Source organism: Artibeus jamaicensis, unplaced genomic scaffold, assembly GCF_021234435.1.
Source record: "Artibeus jamaicensis isolate MK-2021 breed Jamaican fruit bat unplaced genomic scaffold, CSHL_Jam_final contig_388, whole genome shotgun sequence".
NCBI classification, from domain to species: Eukaryota; Metazoa; Chordata; class Mammalia; order Chiroptera; family Phyllostomidae; genus Artibeus; species Artibeus jamaicensis.
In genome coordinates, this window is record NW_026521813.1 from 8,399,613 (window position 1) to 8,427,058 (window position 27,446).

A 27,446-nucleotide genomic window follows, 5' to 3' on the forward strand; every position below is an offset into this window, starting at 1 on the left:
AATTTGTGTACTCTCAAAGAACATCATCAATGACTTCTCCTGTACCAAACCTTAGTAATTACAACTCATTAGTAATATGTCACTTTCCCTTTAGGGTTGTATGTTTTGCTTTTTTAAAAACACTATCAAATTACATGACTTAAACCAAGAATAAAGAATAAACTAATGAACTAGGCATTTCAATTTTAGTTCTGTATTCAAAAATATTATTTAAAAGTTCTTTTAACATAACTGTCGAGGAAATAAAAAATTCAAGTATTTAAGGAAACTAAATTTTAAAAAACCCAGTATGTTTACTTGGATCTGGCAAATAAACTCCAAAGTTTCACTTGCATAAAACCATCTTAAAATTTTGGTACTAGATAAAATTCTCCTGTATCTTTAAAGTCACAGGCATTCATTTCTGTAGACAGCACAGGATTTCATGAACAATGCCTCTGCATGACATTTACCTGATGTCTTATATGCTTTCATAATGAGACCTACACCTTTATAAAAATTATGCGACTGACCAAGTATTGCAAAAGTCACTTAAAATCTGAACCATGGTCTATCAGTGACCTAATGTTTGGCTTTCTGGCTTATTACTTTATTTAATTTATTATTTTTTAAAGATTTAAGTATTATTTATTTTGAGAGAGGGGAAGGGAGGGAAAAAGAGAGGGAGAGAAACATCAAGTGTGGTTGCCTCTCATATGCCCTCTGTGGGGGACCTGGCCTGCAACCCAGGCATGCGCCCTGACTAGGAATCAAACTGGCGACCCTTTGGTTCTCAGGACAGTGCTCAATCCATGGAGCCACACCAGCCAGGGCCTGGCTTATTACTTTAATTACAATTATATTACACACACACACACACACACACACACACACAGGGTGGGGCAAAAGTAGGCTTATAGTTAGGAGTATGCAAAACAGAGTTTATTCTAATGCTATTATTTATTAATTACTGTATTATTTTCCATACAAACTGTAAACCTACTTTTGCCCCACCCCATATATAGCTCAGAGTGACTGAACAAGGTTTAAGTAATGAAATACAAGTCAAATGGACACATCTGCTTCTCTGAAAGCATGTAAAAACATAAAATACATATTTAAAATTTAGATTTGTAACATTTATAAAAATCACTATAATACCCTTCACATTGTTTTGCAGCAAAAACTTGTTCTTACAAGTTATATTATTGCCATTCCAGCAAAAATATTACTCTTTTTTTCTATACACTGTTATATACATCTGCTATACTTCAAATATTTCAAGTAATGTTTTAAGAAAATAAAACATTACAGTTACAATTTGAAGAACAAATTAAGTCTTAAAACATTAGGTACAAAGATAAAATACCCAAGCTTTCTGTTATTATAATTCAAAGTCAAGGCCAGTCAAAAGAAGCATGTCTTAACTGGCTTAAACAATTCATTACTGACAGCCACTGCAGTACACCGAACTCCACAGAAACAGCATGCCAGGGCAAGGGTGAGCCAGACCCACGCTGGGCAACTCTGTGTTCGCTGAGGAAAAGCGAGTAGATGAGGGCAAAGGAGATCCTATGAAACCGAGAGGTGAAATACCATCACAGGCTTTCTCTGTGCAAACTTGCTGAGAGAAGCACATGAAGAAGCACCCAGATGCTTAAGTCTGCTTCTTAGTTTTCTATTAAGTGCTCAGAGAGGTGGAAGACCATGTCTGCTAAAGAGAAAAGAAAATCTGAAGACATGGCAAAGGCAGACAAGGTCCATTATGAAAGAGATATGAAAGCTTATATCCCTCCTATACAAAAAACCAAAAGGTTCAAGGATTCCAATGCACCCAAGAGACCTCCTTCAGCCTTCTTCCTGTTTTGTTCTGAGTACTGCCCCCAAATCTAAGGAGAGCACCCCAGCCTATCCATTGGTGATGCTGCAAAGAAGCTGGGAGAGATGTGGAATCACACGGCTGCAGATGACAGGCAGCCTGATGAAAAGAGGTGTCTAAGCTAGAAGAGAAATATGGAATGGAGACTGCTGCACCTCCGGCTAAAGGAAAGCCTGATGCAGCAAGGAAGGATGTCGTCAAAGCTGAAAAAAGCAAGAAAAAGGAGAGGTGGAGGATGAAGGTGAAGAGGAGTAAAATGAAGATGTTGATGAATAAGTTAGTTGTGGTGCAGTTTTTGTCTTATCTGTAAAGCATTTCACCCTCCTTTATACAACTCACCCTGTTTAAAGAAAAAAATGGAAATGTAAGGCTGTGTAGAGTTTGTCTTTACACTGCACAGCGTCTTTTCTATAGTTCGCATACTACCAAATGTGTCTTTAGAGAGGCCTGACCTGGTGGTATTTTCAATAGCCACTACCCTTGCCCAGTACAGTATGGGAGCTGTAAATTGGCACGGGCATTTAGAGCCAGTTCTTGTTAGTCCAGAGCACAAATTAGTTATATATGAGGATGGCAGCTTTATCATCTTCAGCTGATGACGTTTATATGAAATAATTGTTCTGTTAACTGAATACCACTCTGTAATTATAAAAAAAAAGTTGCAGCTGTTTTATTGACGTTATGAACGCTTCTAAGCAAATACAATTTTTTATTAAAATATTCATCATTGCATACAAGGCCTAAGGCAAAACTGTAGGTTTGAATTTTGAGGGCTAGCTTGACACTAGGCTGCAAAAATTAAAAATGGTTTCCTTTGCCTCAATCAGCTCCACCAGTAGCACAGAATTATTTTGTATTTTCAGTACTTTGCACAGAATTATAACATATACATTTTGGGGGTGGTGTCCAAAGCAACAACCTACAATTTCATTAATAGGCTGAGGAAACGACAGCGAGATAAACTTTTAGAATGAAGTTCAACCATATTTGCACATGACGCCTACTCCACAGAGCTTTCTGCTGCTTCGATCGTCTGCACTTTCACGACGTGGGTGGACTTTTACATTCAGTTTTTAAGAAGGCTTTTAAAATCTGCATAATTGTTATGATTCCATAGATGCTAACTATGTTAACGCCCACACCCCACACACTCCCAAAGACACAAACAAAATGTATACAAAAATGTCCTAGGCCCATAAACCAGATAGTCCAAGGAGAGTGTTCAGATTCAAAAAATTATCCTGAAGCATAGGGAAATGCATCAACTTTAATTCACTAATACATAACAGCTTAGGCTCAAGTTCATCCTTTACCTGGGAATTACCTATGAAAAAGTATTCTAGATGAGTTAATACTTTGCATAAAACCATAATGAGGATATTTAAGAAATAGAAATTATTGAATATATAAAAATGTCTTTAAAATCTTAGCTTCTGGTCAAGATGGCAATGCAGGCAAACATGGCTCGCCTCTTTCCACAACTACATCAAAATTACAATTAAAATGCAGAACCACCATCACTCAGGAATGTCAGAAATCGAGTTGAATGGAAGTCTGACGACTACGGAATTGAAGAACCCACATCCATCCACACTGGTAGGAGGGGCGTGGAGGTGGAACATGCTGGCCCACACCCATGTGGATAAACATTCTGGAGGGATATCTCGGGAGCAAGAAGTCTCAGACCCACACCAGGCCCCCCAGTACAGGATTCCAGTGCCAGAAAAGTATGTCCCCACAGCTTCAGGCTGTGAAAACCAGTGGGGATTGAGTAGGCGGAGGAGGCTGCTGGAGTCTCAAAGAGTTACTCTTGGGGAACCCACACATGGACTCACCTATTCAGACTAGCTCCCTCTGAGCTGCAGCACCAGGGTGGCAGCTTGAAGGGCACCAGTGGTATACAGGGAGAGACTGCAATGTATGGCACTGAGGTGAGCAGAGACCACTGTCCCTTTGCTGAGCCCTCCCCTCAACAGAGCTGGTAGGCTGATGCCATATCTGAGACTCCATCAACCTGGCTAACACTGTGTCACTCACCTTGGAGATACAAAAAGGCTCCACCCCATCCAAGCTTTTCCATAAGAATGACTCCACTTGGCTCTTAAATCCTATCAAACAAGCAACAGTTGGCTTCAGTGAGCCCAAGCAGCAGCTAGACTAGAGTCACAGCTTGGCTTTACCTGGGAATCTCCAAGCCCAGCACAAGTACCAGCCATCTCAGATTGCTTTATAGGTCAGGCAGAGTGACCCAGGCAAAACACAGATGGGGGCTGACCTTGGCCTGTACCACCGGGGAAACCCCAGTGGCAGTGGACCCAGTGCACAGCTACAGACCACGTCAGAGAACCATGACCCTCCAACCAGCCTCCTGCACAGCTGATCTTCCATGGAGGGTGGAGGGTGGTGGTCACAGCCAGTCCTTGAAGCTGACTGGCCTGGGTAAATCCCTCCTATTGATCTGCCAATAGCAACCAAGGCTCAACTACAAGCGGAGGGTGTATTCAGCCCACAAAAAGGGTGTACCTCGAGTGCCCAGCTTGGGTGATAGGGGAGAGTGTGCCATTGGACTGACAGGACAGTTACTATATTAGACCATACTATGAAGACACTGAGTCAAAGCAGCTCTACATCATACGTAGAAACAAACAGAGAGGTTGTCAAAACGAGAGACAAAGAAACATGGCCCGAATGAAAGAACAGATCAAAACTCCAGGGAAAGAGCTCAACAACATGGAGATAAGCGATCTATCTATCAGATGCAGAGTTCAAAACACTGGTTATAAGGATGCTCAAGAAACATAGTGAGGACCCCACCCCGGCAGCATAAAAAATATCCCGTCAGAAACAAAAAATACACTAACTGAAACAAAGAACAATTCACAGGGAAACAAGAGTAGAATGGATGAAGCCAAGAATCAAATCAATGATTTGGAACATAAGGAAGTGAAAAACAACTATGCACAGCAACAAGAAGAAAAAAGAATCCAAATAAATGAGGACAGCATAAGCAGCCGCTGGGACAACTGTAAAAGGTCCAACACTTACCTCATAGGGGTGCCAGAAGAGAAAGAGCAAGAAATTGGAAATCTATCTAAAAAAACTGTGAAAGAAAACTTCCCTGGTTTGGTGGAGACAGACATGGAAGCACCGAGAGTCCCAATTAAGATGGATGCAAAGAGGCTCACTCCAAGACACAGCATAATTAAAATACCAAAGGTTACAAATAAAGAGAGACTCTTTAAAGCAAGAGAGAAGTTAGTTACCAGAAGGTTGCCACAGGAGGGGGAATGAGGAGTATAGGTAAAAAAGTGAGGGGATTAAGAAGTACAAACGGGTAGTTCCAGAATAGCCATGGCGATGCACAGTACAGGAAATGGAGTAGCCAAAGAACTTACACACATGACCCATGGACATGAACAACAGTGTGGGGATTGCCTGGGGGAGTGGGGTTTGCTTTGTAGAGGGGGACAAAGGGGGGAAATCAGGAAAAGTGTAACAGCATAATCAATAAAATACAATTTAAAAATAAAGGTTAAATTAAAAAATAAAAGCAAAAAATCTTATTGATTACATTAATCAAGATAGTTTTTCAGCTAAGCTACAAAATATGGTCCAGTTCTATTATATAAAAAGCTCATTAAAAGCACACAAATTTTTTTTTATATAAGCAATGGTCATCACCAATGAAACAGTGAGAAACTGTAGTTCAAATTCAATCAAGAAGTTTGGCTGAGGAAGGTGCAATAATCCAACACTCTGGAAAGTAGAACAAACAAAAAACCCTTAAAATGTATGGTTGGTGTATTCTAAACAAGCATAGTCATTTAATTTTACAGAGGATGTATTATAAGCAGGGTAGCAATATTATACAAGGTAAATGAAAAATGGTGCTTGCATGGTTTCTATAACTCAGCATGTACTCATCACATGTAGACTGTATTTCTACAGTCGAAAGAAAAAAAAATGGGGCTTAACCGTTTAATTATGAGACAAAAGGTCCGAGGGATCTTATAATGCTGATCACTTTCCTTGGCTATGTCTGACGAATAATCAGCTTACTTTTTTAAGTACCAAAACCCACAATCAAATCTTTTTATTTTCTGGGGGGAAAAAGAGATCCACATTTTTCTGAATCTTACTTTAAAAAATGTCTCATATTTAATATCTTTACCAAACTGATTCTGCAAACATTAGAATGCAGAGCAACTCTCATCTTCATTCTTCAGGACAGGTTGAGATAATTAATTCATCCTGGTTTCTCTCTACATCATAAAATCAGTTATTTGTATTAGTGATACTGAGGAAGAGAAAAACACATGTGGTCGCACGTAGCTTATTTTTAACTTTTCTGGACCTCTGCTTCCGCATCTATAAAATGGGGTCACCTAACACACTAAGTCACAGGATCACAAAGAGGATTAAATAACATTGGAAGAAGTTCTTTAAACATCTCCAAATACTACAAATATAAAAAGCAGCTAGTCTGGTGGCTGGTACACAGTAAGTCCTAAATAAAGGTTAGTTCCCTTTCTCTGCTCTCAGACAACATTTGCCCTGGCCAGTGTGACTCAGATGGTTGGAGCACCATCCTGTACACTGAAAAGTGCAGGTACAATTCCCCATCAGGGCACATGCCCAAGTTGCAGGTTTGGTCCCGCTGGGTCACATATGGGAGGCAACTGATTGAAGTTTCTCTCTCAGGTCAATGTTTCGCTCCCTGATGCCACCCCTCTCTCTAAAAGCAATGAAAAAATGTCCTCCACTGAGGATTAAAGATAAATAAAGCATTTATGTGAAAAGTTATTTATATTTTTGAAATATGAGGCTTGGGACAAACGTATTTGTGAATAAAATGTAAAAAATCTGTATGGCTGGCTTATTTCACTTAGCATAATATTCTCCAGTAAGCCAGCTGGTGAAAACACAAATACCCTATGATCTCATCTGTAAGAGGTATCTGATGAACAAAAAACCTAATGAACAAAGGGGAACCAGAGGCATGGAAACAAGGAATAGACTGACAGTGACCAGAGGGAAGCTGGGGGGCGGTGGTTAATAGTGGAAAGGAGGAGATAGGACTGGTTAAAGAGCATATACAAACGACCCACAGACATGGACAACAGTGTGGGGATTGACTGTGGGAGTGGGGGGTGGGCTGGACAGAGGAGTGCAAAGGGGAAAAAACTGGGACAGCTATAATAGAATAACAATAAAAAAATCCTTTAAAAAATTTCAAATCTCAAAAAAAAAAAAATGAAAGGTCTAGAAGAGCATCTCTCTGGCTTCTCTGATTAGGATTACCGTTTTTAAAGGATCCATGTGTCTTGGCAAGTTTTAAAGGAGTGAAGATAAGTGTGTTATAAAATAGAATTGATGTAGGATAAGAAGGTCAAGGGTGTCAACTAAGAGGTAAATAACTCTAAATATCTGTAGAAAGATACAAATATCTTCTATATTATAGCTCTACTAAAAAGTTTGGTGCAAAAACCCTGATGCTTAGGAGAGAATTTAGAGGGCCAAAATCATGACACATTTAAATCTCAAAATCAGTATAAAGACTCACCCTGCTACAAAGAATAATTGATCTACCTTAACTAACCAAGTCAGAGATATAAAAAAGTACCAGTATTAAAGCTATTATACTTACCTACCTACCCCCTTCCTACCGAGCAAAAGAGTGGGATGTTATGGCCAAATGACTGGACGACCAAATATGAAACAGCAACTCTGAATATCTCTATTTTTACTGAGATAATTACCTCCTGAAAAAACTTTCATTTAACTGAAAATTTAGCAAAAATTAAATTCTCAAAATATAAAATATTATAAGATCACTGATTCTCCTGACACTATTCAACAGATTCTGTTTATACAGGAAGCTCCAATCTAACAAAATCACATGCTGGTCCTAATGATGAAAAATCTCTGAAAAGTTAGAAAACAATAATAAGAGCTTCAAACTTATATCATTTATCTCTACTATGATTTTAAAAGCCTGAAAAAATTGCCAGATTCCTTATAAAATAATGATAAATATGGGAGAGCTTCTATTTTGTCACTTATATTATGAACTTTTGTCATATCCTAAAGATAAGAGCTGTACAGGTTGGTTGGTTGGTTGGTAGGTAGGTAACCAGGAGCCTTGAGACCACAATCCCCTGAAACTGTACCTGATATTCTGTATACATGTTCATTTTTAGGGAAAGAGGCAGAGATGGTCAGATTCTCAAAAGGTCCACTGACTCCTCCCCAGAAAACCACAGTGCTTTAAGAAACTGTCCAGTTGTCAAACCTGAACACTATGCTAAGAAGCTATCCGGGCATTCTTGTGATAATTTAAATTACCCTAAAGGCCCAACAACAATTACAGTGTTTGTGGAGATTGAGAGATTTTCAAAGTCCCAATACATATTAAATACCATTCCTTAGCAGAAACTATGACTCTACTATTTGCAAAGCCATTTGTTAGGAAGCATGTTAAAGTTACCTAAAAAAGTGATTGCTCTCTGATTTTCTTACCACAGTAGGACGCCCTTATCCATGGTTTCACTTTCTGTGGTTTCAGTTTCATGTGGTCAAAAATATTACATACAAAACCCCAGAAATAAGCAATTCGTAGGTTTTTAAATTGTGCACTACTCTGAGTACCATGGTGAAATCTCATGCCATCCAGTTCCACATCCACCCAGACAGAACACAAATCACACCTTTGTCTGGTATTTATGCTGCCTAGTTGACCCTTGAATAATATTGGCTTGAACTGCACGGATCAACTTATAGGTGAATGCTTTCAGCTGACCTGCATAAATCAAACCCATATTGTTCAAGGGTCAACTCTATGGTTGGGAATCTAATATATTCAGAGGGCTGACTGAAGTTACACAGATCTTCAACTGCAGGAGGTAAGCACTCCTAAGCCTGTGTTGTGCAAAGGTCAACTGCATATGCTACCTGCCTGTTAGTCACTTAGTCTTAGTGTCTTAGTTATCATATTAACTGTCATGGTATCTCACAGTACTTGTGTCAAGTACTCCTTAATTTAGTTAATAATAGTCCCAAAGCTCAGGAGTAGCAATGATGGCAATTCGGATATGCCAGAGTCAAAGTACTTCCTTTACGTGAAAAGGAATGTATGTATATATAGAAAAAAACATAGTATACAGGGTTTCATACTTACTATCTGCAGTTTCAGGCATCCACTGGCAGTCTTTGAATGTAACACCCGCAGACGGGGGGGAACTATTGTACAGAGTTCACTACCAGAGTAGTTGATGCCTTTAAGTCGTCCATGAGGAAAAAAATTTTGTCTTCAATCAGATAACTGAATCTGAACATACTACAATTCAGCATAACTTGATTTTTTAAATTTTAGAATTACAAAAGTATCTTTAAATCTAGATCTAAATAAAATACTATGACTTAAGGGCTCTTTACTTCTTTAGCCACTTAATAATTTTCATTACTTTTAAAATGTAGTGGCCACAGCACATAAAAAGATGCTCAGCATCACTAATCATTAAGAAAATACAACTTAAAACTAAAAGTGAGATACCACTTTGCACCCCTTGGGATTACTACTATGAAACGCAAACAAAAATCAGAAGATAACAAGTATTAGCAAGTATGTGCAATGTTGGTGGGAATGTAAATAAAATAGTACCGTCCCTGTGGCAAACAGTATGGCAGTTTCTACAAAAATTGAAAATAGAACTACCATGTAATCCAGAAATTCCATTTCTAGGTATATAATCGAAAGAGCTGAAAGCAGGTTCTTGAAGAGATATTTGTACACCAATGCTCACAGCAACCTTGCTCATTTCACAGTAGCTAAAATACGGACACGATTAAAGTACCCTTAAGTTAATAAATGAGTAAGCAAATGGGATATATTCATCAAACAGAATATTTTCAGCCTTAAAAAGGAAGGAAATTCTGACACATGCTATAACATGGATGAAACCTGAGGACATTATGCTAAGTGAAATAAGCCAGTCACATAAAGACAAGTGTTGTGTGACATCACTTACACGAAATACTAATAGTCAAAATCATAGACAGAAAGTACAGTGGTGGCTGCCAGGGGCTAGAGGGGGATTGAAGAGTTAAGGTATAATGGGTACAGAGTTTGTTTTGCAAGATGAGACGAGTCTGAAGATGGATGGTGGTGATGGCTATACCACAATGCAAATGTAGTTAACACCACTACACTATACACTTCCATAATGGTTAAGAAGGTAAATCTCAAGTTATATGTATTTTACTATAATAAAAAAATTGGAAGAAAACAAAAAAATCTAGCAGTTAGGAATCCCATTTTCTTTTTACAGTATTAATAATAAAAACAGCTGCTATCAATCAAGCACATACAGCACTCTATACATATCAAAGAACAGTAAGTTTGAAAGAGCACTCATTATGAAAAAATTTTTTAAAAAACCCTACAGCCTAAGAGGCATTCAGAAGGGCACAATCAGCATATAATAACCCGTATCTTACCTCCAATCCTAATATACCCATGCAGACCTACTGTATTGCAACTCTCATTAGAAATAAAGTTGAAATAAGGGCAAATCCATAACAGGTTTCACATTCTAAATTGCAAAAGAAATATTCCCAAAAGCATCAGCAAGAGAGAAGAAAAAGGGGTTGGTCCATGGTGTCAAAGGTAAAAATTAAGTATTTTATAGGATATTAAATAAATGTCAAGGGAAAGAGGATGGCAAAAGAGTGGAAGAAAATGAGATATTTTTTTAAAGCCAAGGGTTTCAAAAAAACAAGCGGATGAAAACAAAATTTACAGACTAGAAAGATTAAAGTCACTACTGAGGCATGACATAAACATGTAAAACAGAGTTGATTTTCTTTTAAAGCGCATAGTTGGGCTCCCATTAATGACTCCTTCATTTGTAGAAGTGAATTAATTCACTGTAATGAGTGATACAGTAAAATTCTTCAGAATAGGTTTTCAATCAAAATGTGGCTCCAAAAGTTGAAGGAGAAATAGCTACAAGGTGAGCAGAGCTGGAAAATTTAAAGGCATGAAATAAAAAATCCCAAAAAGTCATCAGTTTTCATTGAGGTCATTCATCAATACCTTTGAATGTTATTCATGGCTGCAAATTTTAGGATATTTAAAAAGTATCTTATTCTCTTCTACTCACATTTATTTCAGAAATTGTGAGAAAAAATCTTTCTGAATCTCTAGAATTACTTTGATTTTTAAACACTGGTTAGTGAAATTGGACATTAGAACTGTTTCTTTGAACAAGCAGGCATAGGACAGGAAGTACGTATCCCTTCCAAGAAACTAAAGATCTTTCAGGACTTCATTTTGCCACTGTCAACCTCTCGAATGGCCTTTTTCATGGGAGGGGGCAGGTATTGACATACTATTATTTACTGCTTTCTAGATTCACCTGTAAGAATTTTGTTTTCTAAAAAATTAAAGATAAATTTGGAATTTTAGAAACAAAGTGAAGATCTGAATTCTTCACTTTGCAAAATCATACTAACATTATTTCATACCATGAATATGTTAAATACATTAATATAGATTTTTCTCTATTAGATCAAAAAGGGTCCAGAAAACTATGAATCCATCCTATTCTAAAAAACTAAAGAATGGAAGTGAGATAAGGAAAAATAAATAAGACAGAAGTGTGAAAGCATGCAGTTCAGTGAGCAGGCAAGAGCTGACAAGCGGACAGCAGTTTATTGATTTCTCTCAGCAGTGAAGTCTCCTCCTCTTGGGTGGTTTGCACTGAGACTGCAGCGGCATACCTTTGGTGGTATCAGATATGCTATTTAACAAGGCACACATCATATCTCCCTCTAAGTGGTGAGGGTTTAGTATATGTGCTGGCCTCTGAGTCTTCTTAAATTGATTCTCTAGCTCCAGAAAACCTTGATCTCCTGAGAGGATGGTGAAAGGAATTTGCTTGGGTAGTTGTTCATCTAGACGGCCAGCCTAAGTTGAAACAAATAGCATATGTTGATGAAAATCAGTATCTGAGTTTCAAATCAAGTTACATCTATTTCAGAATGAACACATGTAGGAAGGTATATTTAGCTGGCTGCCTAGTTCCCACCAAAGTAAAGATCTTCATAAATGAAATATACCACATTTAATCAAGTATAAAATGCTATCAATTAAAAGATAAGCTATTTTATGTGTCACTGAGAAAGAAACACAAAAAATAAAGCCAAAAGGAGTCCAACAGGAGGCTCTCATCCTGCTGATACACTATAAATCAATCACAGAGAAAAGGTAAGCAAAGTAATGTGCACACTTAATCTTGGCACTGGATAGGTGAAAAAAGAAATCTCTTCTGATTTAAAACATAAGCATCACTCAACAAGTTTGCAGAGTGCAGTCATGTTGTTAACTGTGACATGTAAACCGTTCAGCAGATAATGTAATTTAAACTTGGTCTCAGGTCAGTTGTTTCTCTAAGGTGACTAGCAGAGACAGAAGCAAAGGCAAATCCCGTCTGGTCAACAGTGATTGTTAAAGTGCCTCCCAATTTCAGAGATTTTAAAATGTGAAAGTGTCTTAGTACATCTCAAGTACAGTGTCATCTCTTGACACATATTCCATAAACAGTTGACTTTGCTATGATAGCTAAGAGTCCGCTAGAAGTTAGGGATAAAGCAGTAAATATTTAAGCTCTGGGTCCCTGCCCACGCAGTAGTCATAAACAGAAACTGATGCAGAAGGTTTTATACAAAAACATAGTGCTGCAGAATGGTCTACAACGTCATTACGATTAAAGTGGGGGAAAAATACGACGGGTCCTAGATTCACATTAGATTTTGAATAAAACAATGACTCACATGCATACATATGGCAAAATCGGCAGCATCTTTTCTTTTACTACAACGAGGGTGAAGGAAGAAGCATCCGATCCTGTTCAGGTAATTATAGACCTTACAGTTGAGCGGAGGCTTCCAATTGGTGTTTCCTCCTATTATTTTTAGAAAAGGCAAAAATGGTCATCAAACAGGAGAAAAGAACAGAACACTACATACAATGAAAATTTTTACTGAGGAAAGACACTAGAAAAAAATTCTTCTAAAGTAATACGTGAAAATTCTTTAAATGGTATACGAATGTAAGCATTAGTGATTTTTAACAAATGTGTCATGGCTGTTCAGTGGAGAGACATGACAATCAGCAAAGCTAGACTTACTAGAAGGTTGGACTGGCTAATTTATCCAGGTTAATATATTTCTATCTTAAAGTCTAATCCTCCTCTTTAGATGTGACTTCTTATCAAACATGAAGTATATTAGGTGCTCATTACACTAAACTTCTATAAATTAAAGAAGTCTTTCTCCAAGGTTTGGTCAATGCTTTGTAAACACATTTAAATAAAGTCACACATTTGTGAGCAGTAACATAGTTGCCACAAGACCCAAGTTCAAAAGCTAACTCTGCTATTTATTAGTCTTATACTTTGGGAAAAGTAAACTTCTCAGCCTACTTCCTTATATTTTTAAGTAAACATGTATTAACGCCAAGTATAGTACCTGGCACACTGTAGGTATTAAACAAAGGCTTTTTCAACCTGTACCTATAGATCCACAAACTCTGCATCACCAAATAGAGCTAATATTTTTTACAGAGATATGCAAAGAGAAAAATATTCTAGCAGAGTAACTATAATGCAAAGTGCCAACATTCCAATTACATTCCTACATTCTATTTAGGAAGGGTCGAGAGGCATCCTTTAAAGTAAACCATATTCTAAAAAAAAAAAAAAAAAAAAAAAACAGAGTGGGGGTCTCGAATGTTTTCATTACTAACCATACCTTGAAAACCCCAAATAAATGTTCCTTGGTTAAGATGCCCTGGTAGATGACCAAAAAAGTTTGACCAGTTATCAAAATCTACAAAGACTATATGAGTCATGGTTCGCAGGTAATCCAAATCTGGAAGCTCAACAACTTCATCTAAGAAGAAAGAAACATTAACATGGATTCAGTAAGAATTAGCTTAAAACATTTTAATTTCTCAAGTTTAAAAGACATCAGAGAACTAATATGCAGAACATTAATCTTGTATGTTATTTCTATCTAAACCTTCCTGTACAATCCAAACCTATACATGATATAGTACATTTAAATCAGATAGAAATATTCTAAATATTTCAGAAATATGAGTATATATCCTTTCTAAAAATATAGGCAATTGTTCCTACATTTTTCAAAATATCACTTGTAAAAGGAACTTTAAAAATTAACATACTAGAAGAACAAGATTTTTAAATAACTTTTATAAAAGATTTTACTTATTTATTTTTAGAGAGAGGGGAATGGAAGGAGAAAGGAACAGAAACATCGATGTGTGGTTGCCTCTCACATACCCCCTACTGGGGACCTGGCCTGCAACCCAGGCATGTGCCCTGACTGGGAACTGAACCAGCAACCCTTTGGTTTGCAGACCCGTGCTCAATCCACTGACCTGTACCATCCAGGGTTAGAAGAACAAGTTTTAAGGCTAACCGGTATCTTGTACCATCATCCATCAAAATAAAATTTCAAAGTTACCTGCTAAGAATGTTCTCCCCACCAGAATTTTGTGAGCTTTTCTTAATCTAGACCAATTTATTAGTAGCCCTCTAGCTCTGTGATTAAACAACTTATAGAGCAGAAATGAGATAACCTATAGCCCTGCTATCATAAAATGATACATAATAGGTACTGGTGGCACTTCAGTACCTTCACCACAAATACATCTTTCCTGGTTCTCTCAGGTTCTTCCATCTTTCACAATTCTCCAACTCTCATTCTTCCTCACGTTCCCTTCTTTCATACTTTTCTACCTTGACAGTCTTGAAGTTTCTAGTGATAGCAATATAAGCCTTAAAATCTAAAATTATTTTTAGAATAGCTTCTGCTCCACCTAATAGATTCCTTCAAATATACTACTGCATCCCTTCCCACTTCCAAGCCCCCCATCATCTTATATATTTTCTTTAAATTCTCACTAATTATAAATTTAGATAGTACAATCATCTCTTATTAAATATAGACCAACCCAAATTCCTAAAAAGTAATCAGGCTCCAGCAGTGTGGCTCAGTAGATTGAGCACTGGCCTGTGGACCAAAAGGTCACTGGTTCAGTTCTCCACCAGGGCACATGCCTGGGTTGTGGGCCAGGTCCCCAGTTGGTGGCTTGCATGAGGCAACCAATCAATGATTGATGCTTCTCTCCCTCTTTCTCCCTCCTGTGTCCTCTCTCTAATAATAATAAATAAATAAATAAATAAATAAATAAATAAATAAATAAATAAATAAATAAAATCTTTTTTAAAAAAGTAATCAGAAAAGCAATAGAAAAAAAGTACAAGAAAACAAAATGGGGTGACCCTGATTTACTTTTTGGAAGAGAGTTACATAGGTCTGTAGTGTGTCAGTTAATAATTTCTTAAATAAAATATGCCATGACTAAAGGTGATGCTGAGATTTACATGTGATAGAGAACAAGTTTGTGAAAATTCAGTATTTCATAAAATATTTTATTAGTCGAAATTTCACCTATCCTCATTGTCTCCACTCTACTTGGTAAAATTTACCAAAAGTTAATATTTACAGTGAAGAGATTAAGCAAAGAAAAAACAAAACCTCATAGACAGAGAGAACAGTATGGTGATTACCAGAGGGAAAGTGGGGTGGGGGAGATGGATGAGGGGAAAGGGGGAAGAAGTGGTGATGGAAGAAGACTTGACTTGGGGAGGTGAACACAGAACGCAATATACAGATAATGTGTTACAGAATTGTACACCTGAAACCTATATAATTTTATTAACCAATGTCACCTCAATAAATTCAATAAAAATTTCAATAAGGATATATACTTATGTTATACTCTAAACAAAACAAATTATACTTCCAAACAAAATAAAAACATTGCACTCTTATAGACTGACTTACCTAATCTTACATATGGGAGAAGAAAATCCAAAGTACAAATAAGGGGATCCTTAACTCATTTCTCTTCCTGGTTTCTTGCTACCACTTGTAATTTTACTTCTAATTCCTATTTTAACTATAAGTTAAAGCTTTGCTTCCAACTAAATTGTAACAAAAGTACACAAATCCTAAAGTGACCTTTAAGATTTCCGTTAAGATACTTAACAGAATAAGGCCAAAACAGAAACAAAAAGAACTCTAGTTGATTTATCATCTTTTGAATGAACCAAAATCTAAATAATAATGTGTCTAGGATAACTTTCAAAACATCGTAAATTTCCTTCATCTCACAAAATTTCCATGCCTTTTATAAAAAAGAAAATGTTATCTAAAACACATCTTATTTCAAGCTAACATACACACTTTGTCCCCTTACGTTTAGAAAACGGCTGGCTGAATGCAGCAGTGGGAATATAAATCCCTATAAGGCATGTGCTATGGTAATGAACTAATATATCATTCTATCACATTTTTTGCTTTAAATCTGCATAATTATTAGCTTTCACAAAAGTAATGGCTATAGTACATAGAAGTTTCCACGTTAAAATAGAAATCTACATAGAAGTTTCCACGTTAAAATAGAAAAGACATTACAGTTGTAAAGCCATACCTATATTCTGACAACTGAGGTCACTGTCAGCTCCTTTCTCCACGTCTGAATTTTTGGGATAGCTTACTGCTTGTTTCAGTTTTCTCTCTGTACGTGGTGAGCCAATGGCAACAAACTTGTACAGGCTTGTTTTTTCACATCCAAAGGGAGCCACACTGGGTTTCTGTAAAAAGCAATGTTTTGTATGGAAGTGCTGCTGAGCACTCTCGGGATCATGAAACGTTTTGGTGCAGGTGCCACACTTGATTACGTATTGCTGCTGCTCCTCCTCACTCTTTTCTTCTCCATGCGCTTGATGGATATGAGTGTTCATGTCAGCTACTTTCTGTGCTGTTGCTGAACACAAACTGCAGCGAAACCACAATTTACCTTTATCCAGCATGATTTGGAGACATCTGCTATAATCTTCCTTTCTGTTGACTTTACAAACGTAACTCTCACGGCAGCCACAGGTTAACAAGTTACTGGTCTCTAGCACTGGAAAATCATTCTCAGTTTTAATTGAAGGTTCAGTTTTTTCTGACACAAACACATAATCTATGCTGTGTTGCTCCTTATAATGACTCAAAAATGCTTCTTCCACATTAAAGGTAAGATCACAAAGCCCACAAAAGTACTTAATCTTTATCTCATTGTTATGCTCATCTTGGCAATGTCGGTATAGTGTTTCTACCTTGTGAAAAGTCTTTTTGCAATGGGCACAGCTATATCTATGAAACTGGTGACTTGCCAAAGACATGCAGTGCTGTTTTACACATTCTTGGGAATCAAACATATCTTCACAGATCCGGCATTGCCATTTACCCCTTGGAGGACTGTTTACTGGTGAATGACCAATAACAGTAATGGATGAAGGAGGATTCTTAGCAGTCAAATTATTCCCCAATGCTGTAGAGGATGATGGCACGGTTGCACTTTCTACCTCGTCCATCTCATAAAAATATCTGTGACCACTGTGAAATTCAGTCACATGTGTCATGATACTCTCTTTCCTTGTTAACTCCTTTTTGCATGTTCGACACCAGAAGAGAAAGTTATTTAAATGTGCCCCTCCATGAATCCGGCTCATATGTAAACGGATGACCCCTGAATCTTCACACACCTTTCCACAGACCACACACTTATAACACATTGTATTTGCTGAGAAAACATGCTTTTCCACTAAATCTTCACTTGGGAATCGTTGATGACATTCACAAAACCAGGTTTTAGCAACTGACTTTTCTTTATGGACACAAAACGTACCTTCATGGCTTTTATCTCCTAAATTCATCTTCTTCTTTGGAATGGTATTGCAATCTTGTGAGCTGGATTCTTCAAGAGACATAGTTCTCTTAAGTGATGAAAATTTTGATTGATCTAACAACAGATTCAAGTCAGAAGGAGGTTTGTTCCCTTCACTGGTGTAGCAATAAAGTAAGACTGACTCTTCCATTGAGTTAATAACTCGAACTTTGTGTCCTAAATTCTGCTTGTGATTTCGGGTACTGGTTTCATCCAGAAAGACTTGGTTGCAATTTGGACAATAACCTCTTAATATGAATTTCTCTGCAACCTGGGCAATGCTTTTCTCAGCTACAGCTACAGGACCAGCATTCCGACAACGAACTCTAAAGTGGATGAGAAAATAAACTCTTTCATAAATATTTTCTAAGTACAGTATCCCTGTTTTATTGCAGAAATTATAACATAAACAATGTATACACATAAGCACTAAGAGATATTTTTCAATAAAGATGCACACTATATAACATTCTATCATCTCAAGATTCATTTTGTCTCTTTCTATTCTTTATACAAAAGGGTAAAACTAGAATCAGAAGATCAAAAAAATTTTTCAGGAAAACTAAAAACAATATCAAATGCAATGATACAGGACCTTATCAGACAAGCAAATTATTAACTTCTCTATGATAATTAAACTGTGTGGAGGAATACTATGGTAAGATTCTCAATAACTTGTTACCTATTCCTTAAGAACTGATTTACTTTATGTGAGAATTACATCATGTGCATAGTTACTTTTATACTAAAAAATCAGCCCCAATTAAAAGACCATACACTACTCCAAAAATAAACTCAAAACAAACCAGCTTCTCTAGGGAAAGGAAAACGGAACTTTACTCCAACTGTCTTCCTTTCACTTGACTACAAAGAGAACAGACCTCCTACCATCCCATCTCTTTAACATATTTTAAAAGTGGAAAATTATATAAAGTATGATCTTTAGTTACAGTGGAATTAAATCAGAAACACAAAATAATAATAAAAATCTCTAAATATTTGGAAATTATATCCCTAAATCTTTAGAGATTCAATGACACATTTCTAGTAAACCTATGGGTCAGAGACAATATCAAAAGAGAAAAAGTATTTTTAACTTGATGAAAATAAAAACAAATTATAAAAATCTGAGGGATGCAGATTTTAACTTTAAATGTTTACTTGGAAAAAGAAGGTCCAAAGTCAATCTAAATTTTTACCTTAAGCTAGTAAAAGATAAGCAAATTAAAAGTGAAAAATAAGTAAACAACAGAGAATCAATCATCAGCGAAATCAAATGCTGGTGGCTTAGATCGACAAAAATTCTTTAAGAGACAGATTATAGGAATACATGTAAAAGCTTTTAAAAAGCTGAACTTTTAAAAACAATGAAGTAAATAGAAAAAATATATTCCTGAAGCAAGAATAAACAAAGGTTTCTCAGACAGGACAGCAAAAGCAAACCCCCCCCAAAATAAAATCAATAAATTATACTTAATGAGATTAAAAACTTCTGCTCATCAAAAGACACAATTAGTAATATGAATATGCACCAGAGATTGAGAAAGAATACAATCTCACAGTACATTTACCTGACAAAAGATATAATATATAAATAACTACAACTCCAAATCTAATTTTTAAAGTAGGCAAAAGACTCAAACAGACACTTCATAAAGATAAATGAATGGCCCATAAGTACATGAAAAAAATGCCCAACATCATTATTCATCAGGGAACTGCAGATTAAAACCATAATGAGACGCTCAAAATAGCTAAAATGAAAAAGACTGGCAATACCAAACGCTGGCAAAACTATAGACTACCTTGCTGCTAGAAACACGCACTACTACAACTTTGAAAAAATGTTTAGTTGTTTATAAAACTAAATACACAACTACTCTTTGACCCATCAATCCCAACTCCTAGATATTCATCCAAGAGAAATGAAACATACATCCATAAAAAGCAGGAGCTGTAACAGCATAAACAACAAATAAAAGAAAAAAGACTTGTAAAAAACGTACATACCAGCTTTATTCACAATAGCTAAAAACTCAATAATCCACATGAAAATAAAAAAATTGTGCTACATTCATAAAATAAAATACTCTCACCAGTAAAAAGCAACAAGGTACTAAACAATATGGATCAATCTCACAGATACTATAACAAACACAAAAGAGTACGTGCAATACTATCTGATTCCATTTACATAAAAATCAAGAAGAGAAAAAACCAAATATAAGCTATAAGAACTATTAGAACAAAGACTACCTGAGAATGAGAGGGTAGAAAAAGATTGGGAAGGAGCACAAGGGAATTTTCCACAGAGAAGTAACACATTATGATAAAGTATGGGTTAAATAGATGTATCCATTTGTCAAAATCATGAAAGTTAATATTTGTACACTTCAGCAAATTTAAATTCTATCTCAAAAACAAAGAATTTAAAAATTTAAATAAAATATAAATTTTATAAACAAATAAAATAAATAAAACAAGACGTATAAATACAATGAAAATGGCAGTACTGATTATTATTGTAGCTGGGTGATGGGTAAATGGAGATTTATTGTACTAGTGTACTGATTTCATACAGTTAAAAATTTCCATAAGAAATTAATAGAAATAAAGGTAGAGTCAGGATTTGAACTCATAAAATATAAGTCAGAAGCAGGACCTGTTAACTTCAGTAATTATACTGAATATACACAAAATAATCATATTGTGCAGTTTTATTGAGATATTTTACTTGAAGAGTTATGAAAACAATTATTCTGTTTAAACCAATTCAATTGTAGATAAACTTTTAATGCATTTTAAAGGAATAAGAGAAAAAAGGAGACCTAAGAAACAAAGCATCTAAATGCAAAGAACAGACTATGTTTGAATCAGGATTCCAAAAACTAAATGTAAAATATGTCAAGAGATAGAGAAATCTGAAAGTTAACTAGGTATTTGATGACATTTAAAAACTATTAATTTTTTAAGGTATAATAATGCTATTAATTTTTTTAAAAGAAGAGTCCTCATCATTGATGTATACATAAGGAAATATTTACAGATAAAATGGTATGATTTGCTTCAAAAATCGGCAAAGGGTTAAGAATATAAATAAAACACCACTGCCGTGTGTTGATAACTACTAAAGCTATGTGAAAGGTACACAGGGGTTTATTATACTTTTTTTGCTTTTTATACTGCTTGATAATTTCCATTGTAAAGACAAAAGGTTCATACTGAAATCTTCTTCATTTTTTGATAAATTTGGCCTTTCATTGAAATGTAATCTTTCATGTGTACATGATATGTTCCATTCTGGTTGACTTAAAGCCAAGGCTTTATTTAACCCTCTCCTTCCCTACACAAACACAGAACACACAGAGAAAAATTACATACAGAACTTAGAACTATTAGCTCGTTTTACATTCAAAGCAATATCCATATATCTACTGTTCAACACCTCTAATTTTTCTCATTATGCTAATTTGGTTAATTTACAGCCAGGCAATTTCTCAGTTTAACATGGAGTGGAACATCATTTGTTCAATCCCACCAGTGAATAGCCTGTTAGGCAGGATTCCCTTCCTGCCCAAGACTAGACCTGTACAAACCTGAAATGGGCTGTGAGCTCCATGTGGGAACGCAGCGCCTGGTGGCAGGCCACACACTTAACTTGAAATGGAACATCTTTGCACAGAGAAATCAAAAGTTTCTTTGCAAAAGATGGAAATGATATTGGATATGGTATTCCCTTGCCATCTGAAAGACAAAATAAACCATCACTTGCAAAGACCGGAGAGTGACCAACATTCCCTCCCTTTTACCTTCCTCAACATCATTTGGACTAAGTAGAAGACAGTTGTTCATGTAACCCAAATCTAAAGCCATTTCCTAGCCTTGGGCACAAACTATGCTGAAAAACTCTCAACTTCCCAAATATCATGGATATTTAAAAACATTATTCTGAATGAATGTTTTCTTTCCAGGTTTATCTCCATTCTTCAATATAAGTAAGCCCTATTCTTAGGTACAGATAAATATGATGAATCTTTTTTGAAAAAAAAATTAAAAATCTTTCACTTTCTAATTTTCACACTAAAGCGAGGAATAAGTAACCTCAAAAATTATCTCAGAAGTATGGTAAATCTGCAAAAATTAAAGCAGTTTAATACTTTCCAGATAACAGAGTGTGAACATACCACCTAGTTTAAAATGCTGATAGAAATGATTTTTTCCAGACATATGCTTCAAACACTCCTCCTTGCTGCTAAAAAGAAGGAAGCAATTTGGACACGCAAAACACTGAATAATCTGAGGAAGAAGGTTGTTTTTATGTCCATCATCTGCAGCTTCCTAAAACATAAAGCAAAGCTGAATTATAGACAACTGAAATCAATCAGTATTCAACTTCTTAAAATCAACTTTCAAAATATTTATTACTTGGAATATTCTCTATCAGTTGGAGCATTTTTTTTAACATACAGGAGGTCCCATATGTAAAATATTTAACTTTTCCTTGAAAACAAATTATAACCATCCTTCTGTGACAATAAATGTACAAAAGTATATTTGTTCTCTATATTTTCCTCTCTCACATACACATATACATGCAATGTTATATAGATGTATAAATGCTTTCGTATCAAGTACTTTTTCTAAAGTTTTGCTTTGTTCACTTTACTATGCAATATAACCTATGTTTACAAATATGTATCTATCCATAAATTGCTCCATGCTTAATAACTTATACATATATATAAATAAACATACAAGGGGAATTCCTAATGTTTTATCAAATATTTTCAACTTAGACTTTTCTGCCTCTTAGTTTTCAAATTCTACAATACCTAATGCAAATCCCTAAAAATCAACTGGTATTGCCTTAGTTCATTCTTCTTAATGGTTGCCAATTACTCCATGCTGTGGATCTGCTATGACTGAGTCAAGTATTCATTTTGAGGACTATAAACAACGATGTTGTAAACGTCCTTGACTATATATCCTTATTTATAGGTGCTTTAATTTCATTACCACGAATGGTCCTGTTGGGTTAAAAGGTGTATTATTTGAGTATTAAAAGACCTTGTACACTTACTTTTCAAAATGGCTCTACCAATTCACCTGCCTCCTACCCTGGCAGCAATAGCTATTATTTTTGTAGGGTGACAGATGTTGTGACATTCATTGCTACTTTCATTGCATTTCCTGTCTACTAGTGAGTGTGAGCATTTATTCACACAATTCTGTGGAGACGGCTTATTCACCTTCTTTAGCCTCATACTTCATGTTTTTATTTTCTCTCCTACTGATCAACTTTATTATCAAAACTCTTTTTTAAAAGATTTTATTTATTTATTTTTAGAGAGGGGAAAGGAGGGAGAAAGAGAGGGACAGAAACATCAATGTGTAGTTGCCTCTCATGTGTCCCCCAACCGGGGACCTGGCCCACAACCCAGGCATGTGCCCTGACTGGGAATCACACTTATGACCCTTTGGTTCACAGGCCGGTGATCAATCCACTGAGCCATACCAGCCAGGGCTATTATCAAAACTCTTTGTCTTATCCTCTATTATGCAAATATTTTCAAACATCTGTTTATTAACTTTACATATGCTCACTTTAAAATTTTGATAGAGTGAAACAGGTATGTCTTTTCTAGAATCTAAGTTTCCAAACTTGGTAAGAGCCTCCTTTATCCCAAAACTGGAAATATTTTAAGTGAGTATTTGTGAGTGTGTGTATGTGCATGCATATATATATATATATATATATATATATATATATATATATAATTTCACTTCCTATTAATAGTCTTTAGAATAATAACTTAAATGTTGTACTGTGTCTTTTTAAATGTACTATCTTAAATTTACATTAGGGATATCACAATAGTTTGTGTAGTCTTATGAAACGCAACAAGAGGAGGAAGAGCAAATTTACATTTATACTGAGCACATGTCAAGGATCCTATTAGATTCCAGATGTGTTTTTTCATTTAATCCTTATAATAACTCCATGAATTGCTATTTTCATCATTTAGAAATAAGAAAACTGAAAATCAGATAAGTCAACAAAATTACCAGTCCCCACAACCAAGGTATAACCTTAGAAGAGACAGAGCTACCACTTAAACACAGCTTTAGATCTTTGGTTATAAATTCTATGCTCTTTCCATTATTCCCCAACTTGTTTTAATTTGGTGAGTACCACACAAAAGATCACACTGTGAAGATATTTTGCATCTCATTAGAAGTTTCTAAATTATAAGAGCACTAAAGGCATTTATTAAGCACAAATTTACACAAATGTGTCATAATAAAGAACACTAAACTAAGAAAATAAGGTAATTTTTAGTTCGACTATGAGTTATAAATGTATTCCATATGTTTGTTTAAAGTTTGCTCAACAGAACAGAAATGTGGTTCTACGTAAAATTTTATTGTGATATACCTATTATATAAGTATAGCATATTTGCAAATACTGTCTACAAAGTAGAAGAAGGAATGAGAAATACAATGTCTGATTAAAGTACTCACTTTTTTCCTACCATTATGGTTACATTAAAATAAAATATACCATAAAATTGTGTGTATATACATTTAAAAAAGTAGAACAACAATAAGATACTACTTCATACCCATTAAGATGGCTGTGTTAAAAGATAGATAATAAGAGTTGGCAAGGATGTGAAGAAATTGAAACTGCATACCTTGCTGGTGGGAAAATAAATGGTATAGTGTGTTGTATAATAGCAATTCTTCAAAAAAATTAAACAATAATGTTTAAACAAAAATGACCTAATAATTTAACTCATCTAAGATGTAAATCCATATGCCCATACAAAGACTTGTATGCTTGTGTTCACCAACTAGATGAACTGATAAACAAAATGTGGCATATATCTGTACAATGAAACTTTATTTGGCAATAAAAAGGAATGAGGTACTGATACATGCTAGAACATGGAGAAGCCTTAAAAATATGTTAAGTGAGAGAATCTTGTCACAAAAAGGCCATATATTCTATGATTCCATTGACATGAAATGTCCAGAGAAAGTAAAAACATAAAGACAGAAAGCAGTTTACTAGTTTCCTAGGGCCAGGAAAAAAGGCTATCAAGGGGGAAAATAACCTTTGATGATAGAATGAGAAACTATCTAGGAACAGAATGAGAAGGTGGTAGTACCCACTGACCCAAAAGTGACTTTGAGGTACACTGAAACTTACAATATGTCTACCACCACCACCACCACTACAACCAAAAAGAAAAAGAAAAACAGGAAGCTATCTAGTGATATATCCATCGGATAACTTTAATGTAAAAAAAAAAAAACACTAGACATTTGCTACTGAAAGTATGACCCAGCAGCACTGACATCACTTAGAAGCCTGTTAGAAATCCCGAATCTAAGGCCCCACCTCAGATCTACTGAGTCAGAATCTGCATGTTAACAAGTGATTCATGTGCACATTGAAGTTTGACTCTCAAATAATTTATGAGCACATTAAAGTTTGAGAATAATAATCTAGATGGAAGGAATTGGAGATGAAAAGGGGAGAGAAGCATAAACAATGCAAATTATGAATTTCACTCTCATTGAAGAATGCCATCTTTACAAAATAGAATTCATTGTTATACAATCTTCTAGCAACCTTTATGGCTGATTCAAGACAGGCAAGTATAAGCTAATACATACTAGTTTTTTGTAGTGTCCTTATGACACATTCCAAAGAATACGAAGCATTTATTAAGACTTCCAGCCAGGATGGAAGTGCAGGTGGATATACTTTGCCTCATTGCACAACCAAAAGGAGGACAACAACTTTAAAAACAAATGGTGCGGAGCATTTGGGGGGTAGGCTGGGACGGGAGTAAAAGACAGAGAACTGTACTTCAACAACAATTAAATTTTTTTTAAATTTAAAATAAAAAAATAACCAGAACTGCCAGAAAGTCTAACTATATGGAAGTCCGACAACCAAGGAGTTAAAGAAGAAACATCCATCCAGATGGGCAGCCGGGTGGACAGGACACGCTGCAAGGTGGTGGCTGGTGGACCAGGCAGTCCCACATTTGCATGCAGAAAAACTGGGAGGAACAATTAAGAAAGTGAGGCAGACTGTACAACCCAGGGTTCCAGAGCAGGAAATAAAGTATCAAAACCTCTGGGTATAAAAACCTATGAGGGGTTGCAGTAGTGAAAGAAACTCCCACCCTCACAGGAGAGATCCACGGGGTCCTGGAACGTACACAAACCCTCCTTCCCGGGAATCAGCACCAGAAGGGCCCAATTTGATTGTGGGTAGTGGGGAAAGTGACTGAAAGCCAGCTGAGAGCCAACCTAGCACCACAACTCAGCAAAAAGGGTTGCCCCTCCCTGGCAAATACCTAAAGTATAGCCCCTTACAACATAACAGGCACTCCAAGACAAAAAAAAAAAAAAGGCCCAAAAAAAGGCCCAAATGAAAGAACAGATCAAAGCTCCAGAAACAGAACTAAGTGATGAAGAGATAGCCAAACTATCAGATTCAGAGTTCAAAACACTGGTAATCAGGAAGCTAACAGAAATGGTTGAGTATGGATGCAAAATTCAGGAAAAAGTGAAGGCTATGCAAAGTGAAATAAAGAAAAATATACAGGGAACCAACAATAAAGGGAAGGAAACTGGGACTCAAATCAATGATTTGGACCAGAAGGAGAAATAAACATTAGACCAGAACAGAATGAAGAAACAAGAATTCATAAAAAATGAGACGAGGCTTAGGAATTTCCAGGACAACTTTAAACGTTCCAACATCCAAATCATAGGGGTGCCAGAATGAGAAGAGGAAGAGCCAGAGATGGAAAACTTATTTGAAAAAAATAATGGAGAACCCCCCCCGCAAAATCTAGCAAAGGAAATAGATTTCTAGGAAGCCCAAGAAGCTCAGAGGGTCCCAAAGAAATTGGACCCAAGGAGGAACACACCAAGCCACACCATACTTAAATCACCCAAGATTAAAGATCTTAAAGACAGCAAGAGACAGTTACCTACAAAGGAGTGACCATAAGACAAAGAGCTGATTTCTGAAAAGAAACCTTACAGGCAAGAAGGAGCTGGAAAGAAGTATTTGAAGTTATGAAATGCAAGGATCAACAAGCAAGATTACTCTGTCCAGCAAAGCTATCATTTAGAATGGAAGGACAGATGAAGTGTTTCCCCGATAAGGTCAAGTTAAAGAAGTTCATCATCACCAAGTCCTTATTACATGAAATGTTAAAGGCACTTATCTAAGAAAAAGAAGATAATAAAAAATATGAAAATGACAATGAACTTACAACTATCAACTGAACCTAAAACAAAAACAAACTAAGCAAATAACTAGAACAGGAAGAGAATGATAGAAATGGAGATCAATGGATGGTAATCAACAAGGACAGGGAGGGGGTAGAATGAGGAAAAAGGTACAGGGAATAAGAAACATTAACTGGTAAGTAAAAAATAGACAAGAGGATGTTAAGAATAGTATAGCAAATGGAGAAGCCAAAGAACTTATATGTATGACCCATGGACATGAACTAAAGTATAAGAATGCTGCAAGAGGGGGCTGCAGGGCAGAGGGGAATAAAGGGGAAGGAGAGAAAAATAGGACAACTATAACAGCATAGTCAATACATTTTTTTAAAAGAAAAAAGAACTAAAAAAAACAAGGATAGTGTAACCAGCCTCTGGGACAACTTCAAGTATTCCGA

At 35.9% G+C, this 27,446-nt stretch overlaps 1 protein-coding gene and 1 pseudogene across 7 annotated transcripts in view; one reads left to right on the forward strand and one right to left on the reverse strand.

The window, feature by feature from the left end:
- The window catches only part of ZNF451 (zinc finger protein 451), an 89,284-nt gene that overhangs the window by 23,570 nt on the left and 38,268 nt on the right, over nucleotides 1-27,446 (reverse strand). For 3 of the 7 annotated variants that reach the window (XM_037136430.2, XM_037136431.2, XM_037136428.2), the window contains exons 8-13: nucleotides 21,911-22,064; nucleotides 21,323-21,470; nucleotides 16,443-18,052; nucleotides 13,670-13,810; nucleotides 12,692-12,822; nucleotides 11,639-11,825 (exon numbers count right to left, since the gene is read on the reverse strand). In XM_037136430.2, the coding sequence (XP_036992325.2) occupies nucleotides 11,639-11,825; nucleotides 12,692-12,822; nucleotides 13,670-13,810; nucleotides 16,443-18,052; nucleotides 21,323-21,470; nucleotides 21,911-22,064 (2,371 nt within the window). Of the gene's footprint in view, nucleotides 1-9,035; nucleotides 9,134-11,638; nucleotides 11,826-12,691; nucleotides 12,823-13,669; nucleotides 13,811-16,442; nucleotides 18,053-21,322; nucleotides 21,471-21,910; nucleotides 22,065-27,446 lie in introns of all 7 variants that reach the window. The other 4 variants (XM_053664962.1, XM_053664960.1, XM_053664964.1 and 1 more) reach the window with 3 other exon arrangements.
- On the forward strand, nucleotides 30-2,134 carry LOC119042653 (high mobility group protein B1-like; annotated as a pseudogene).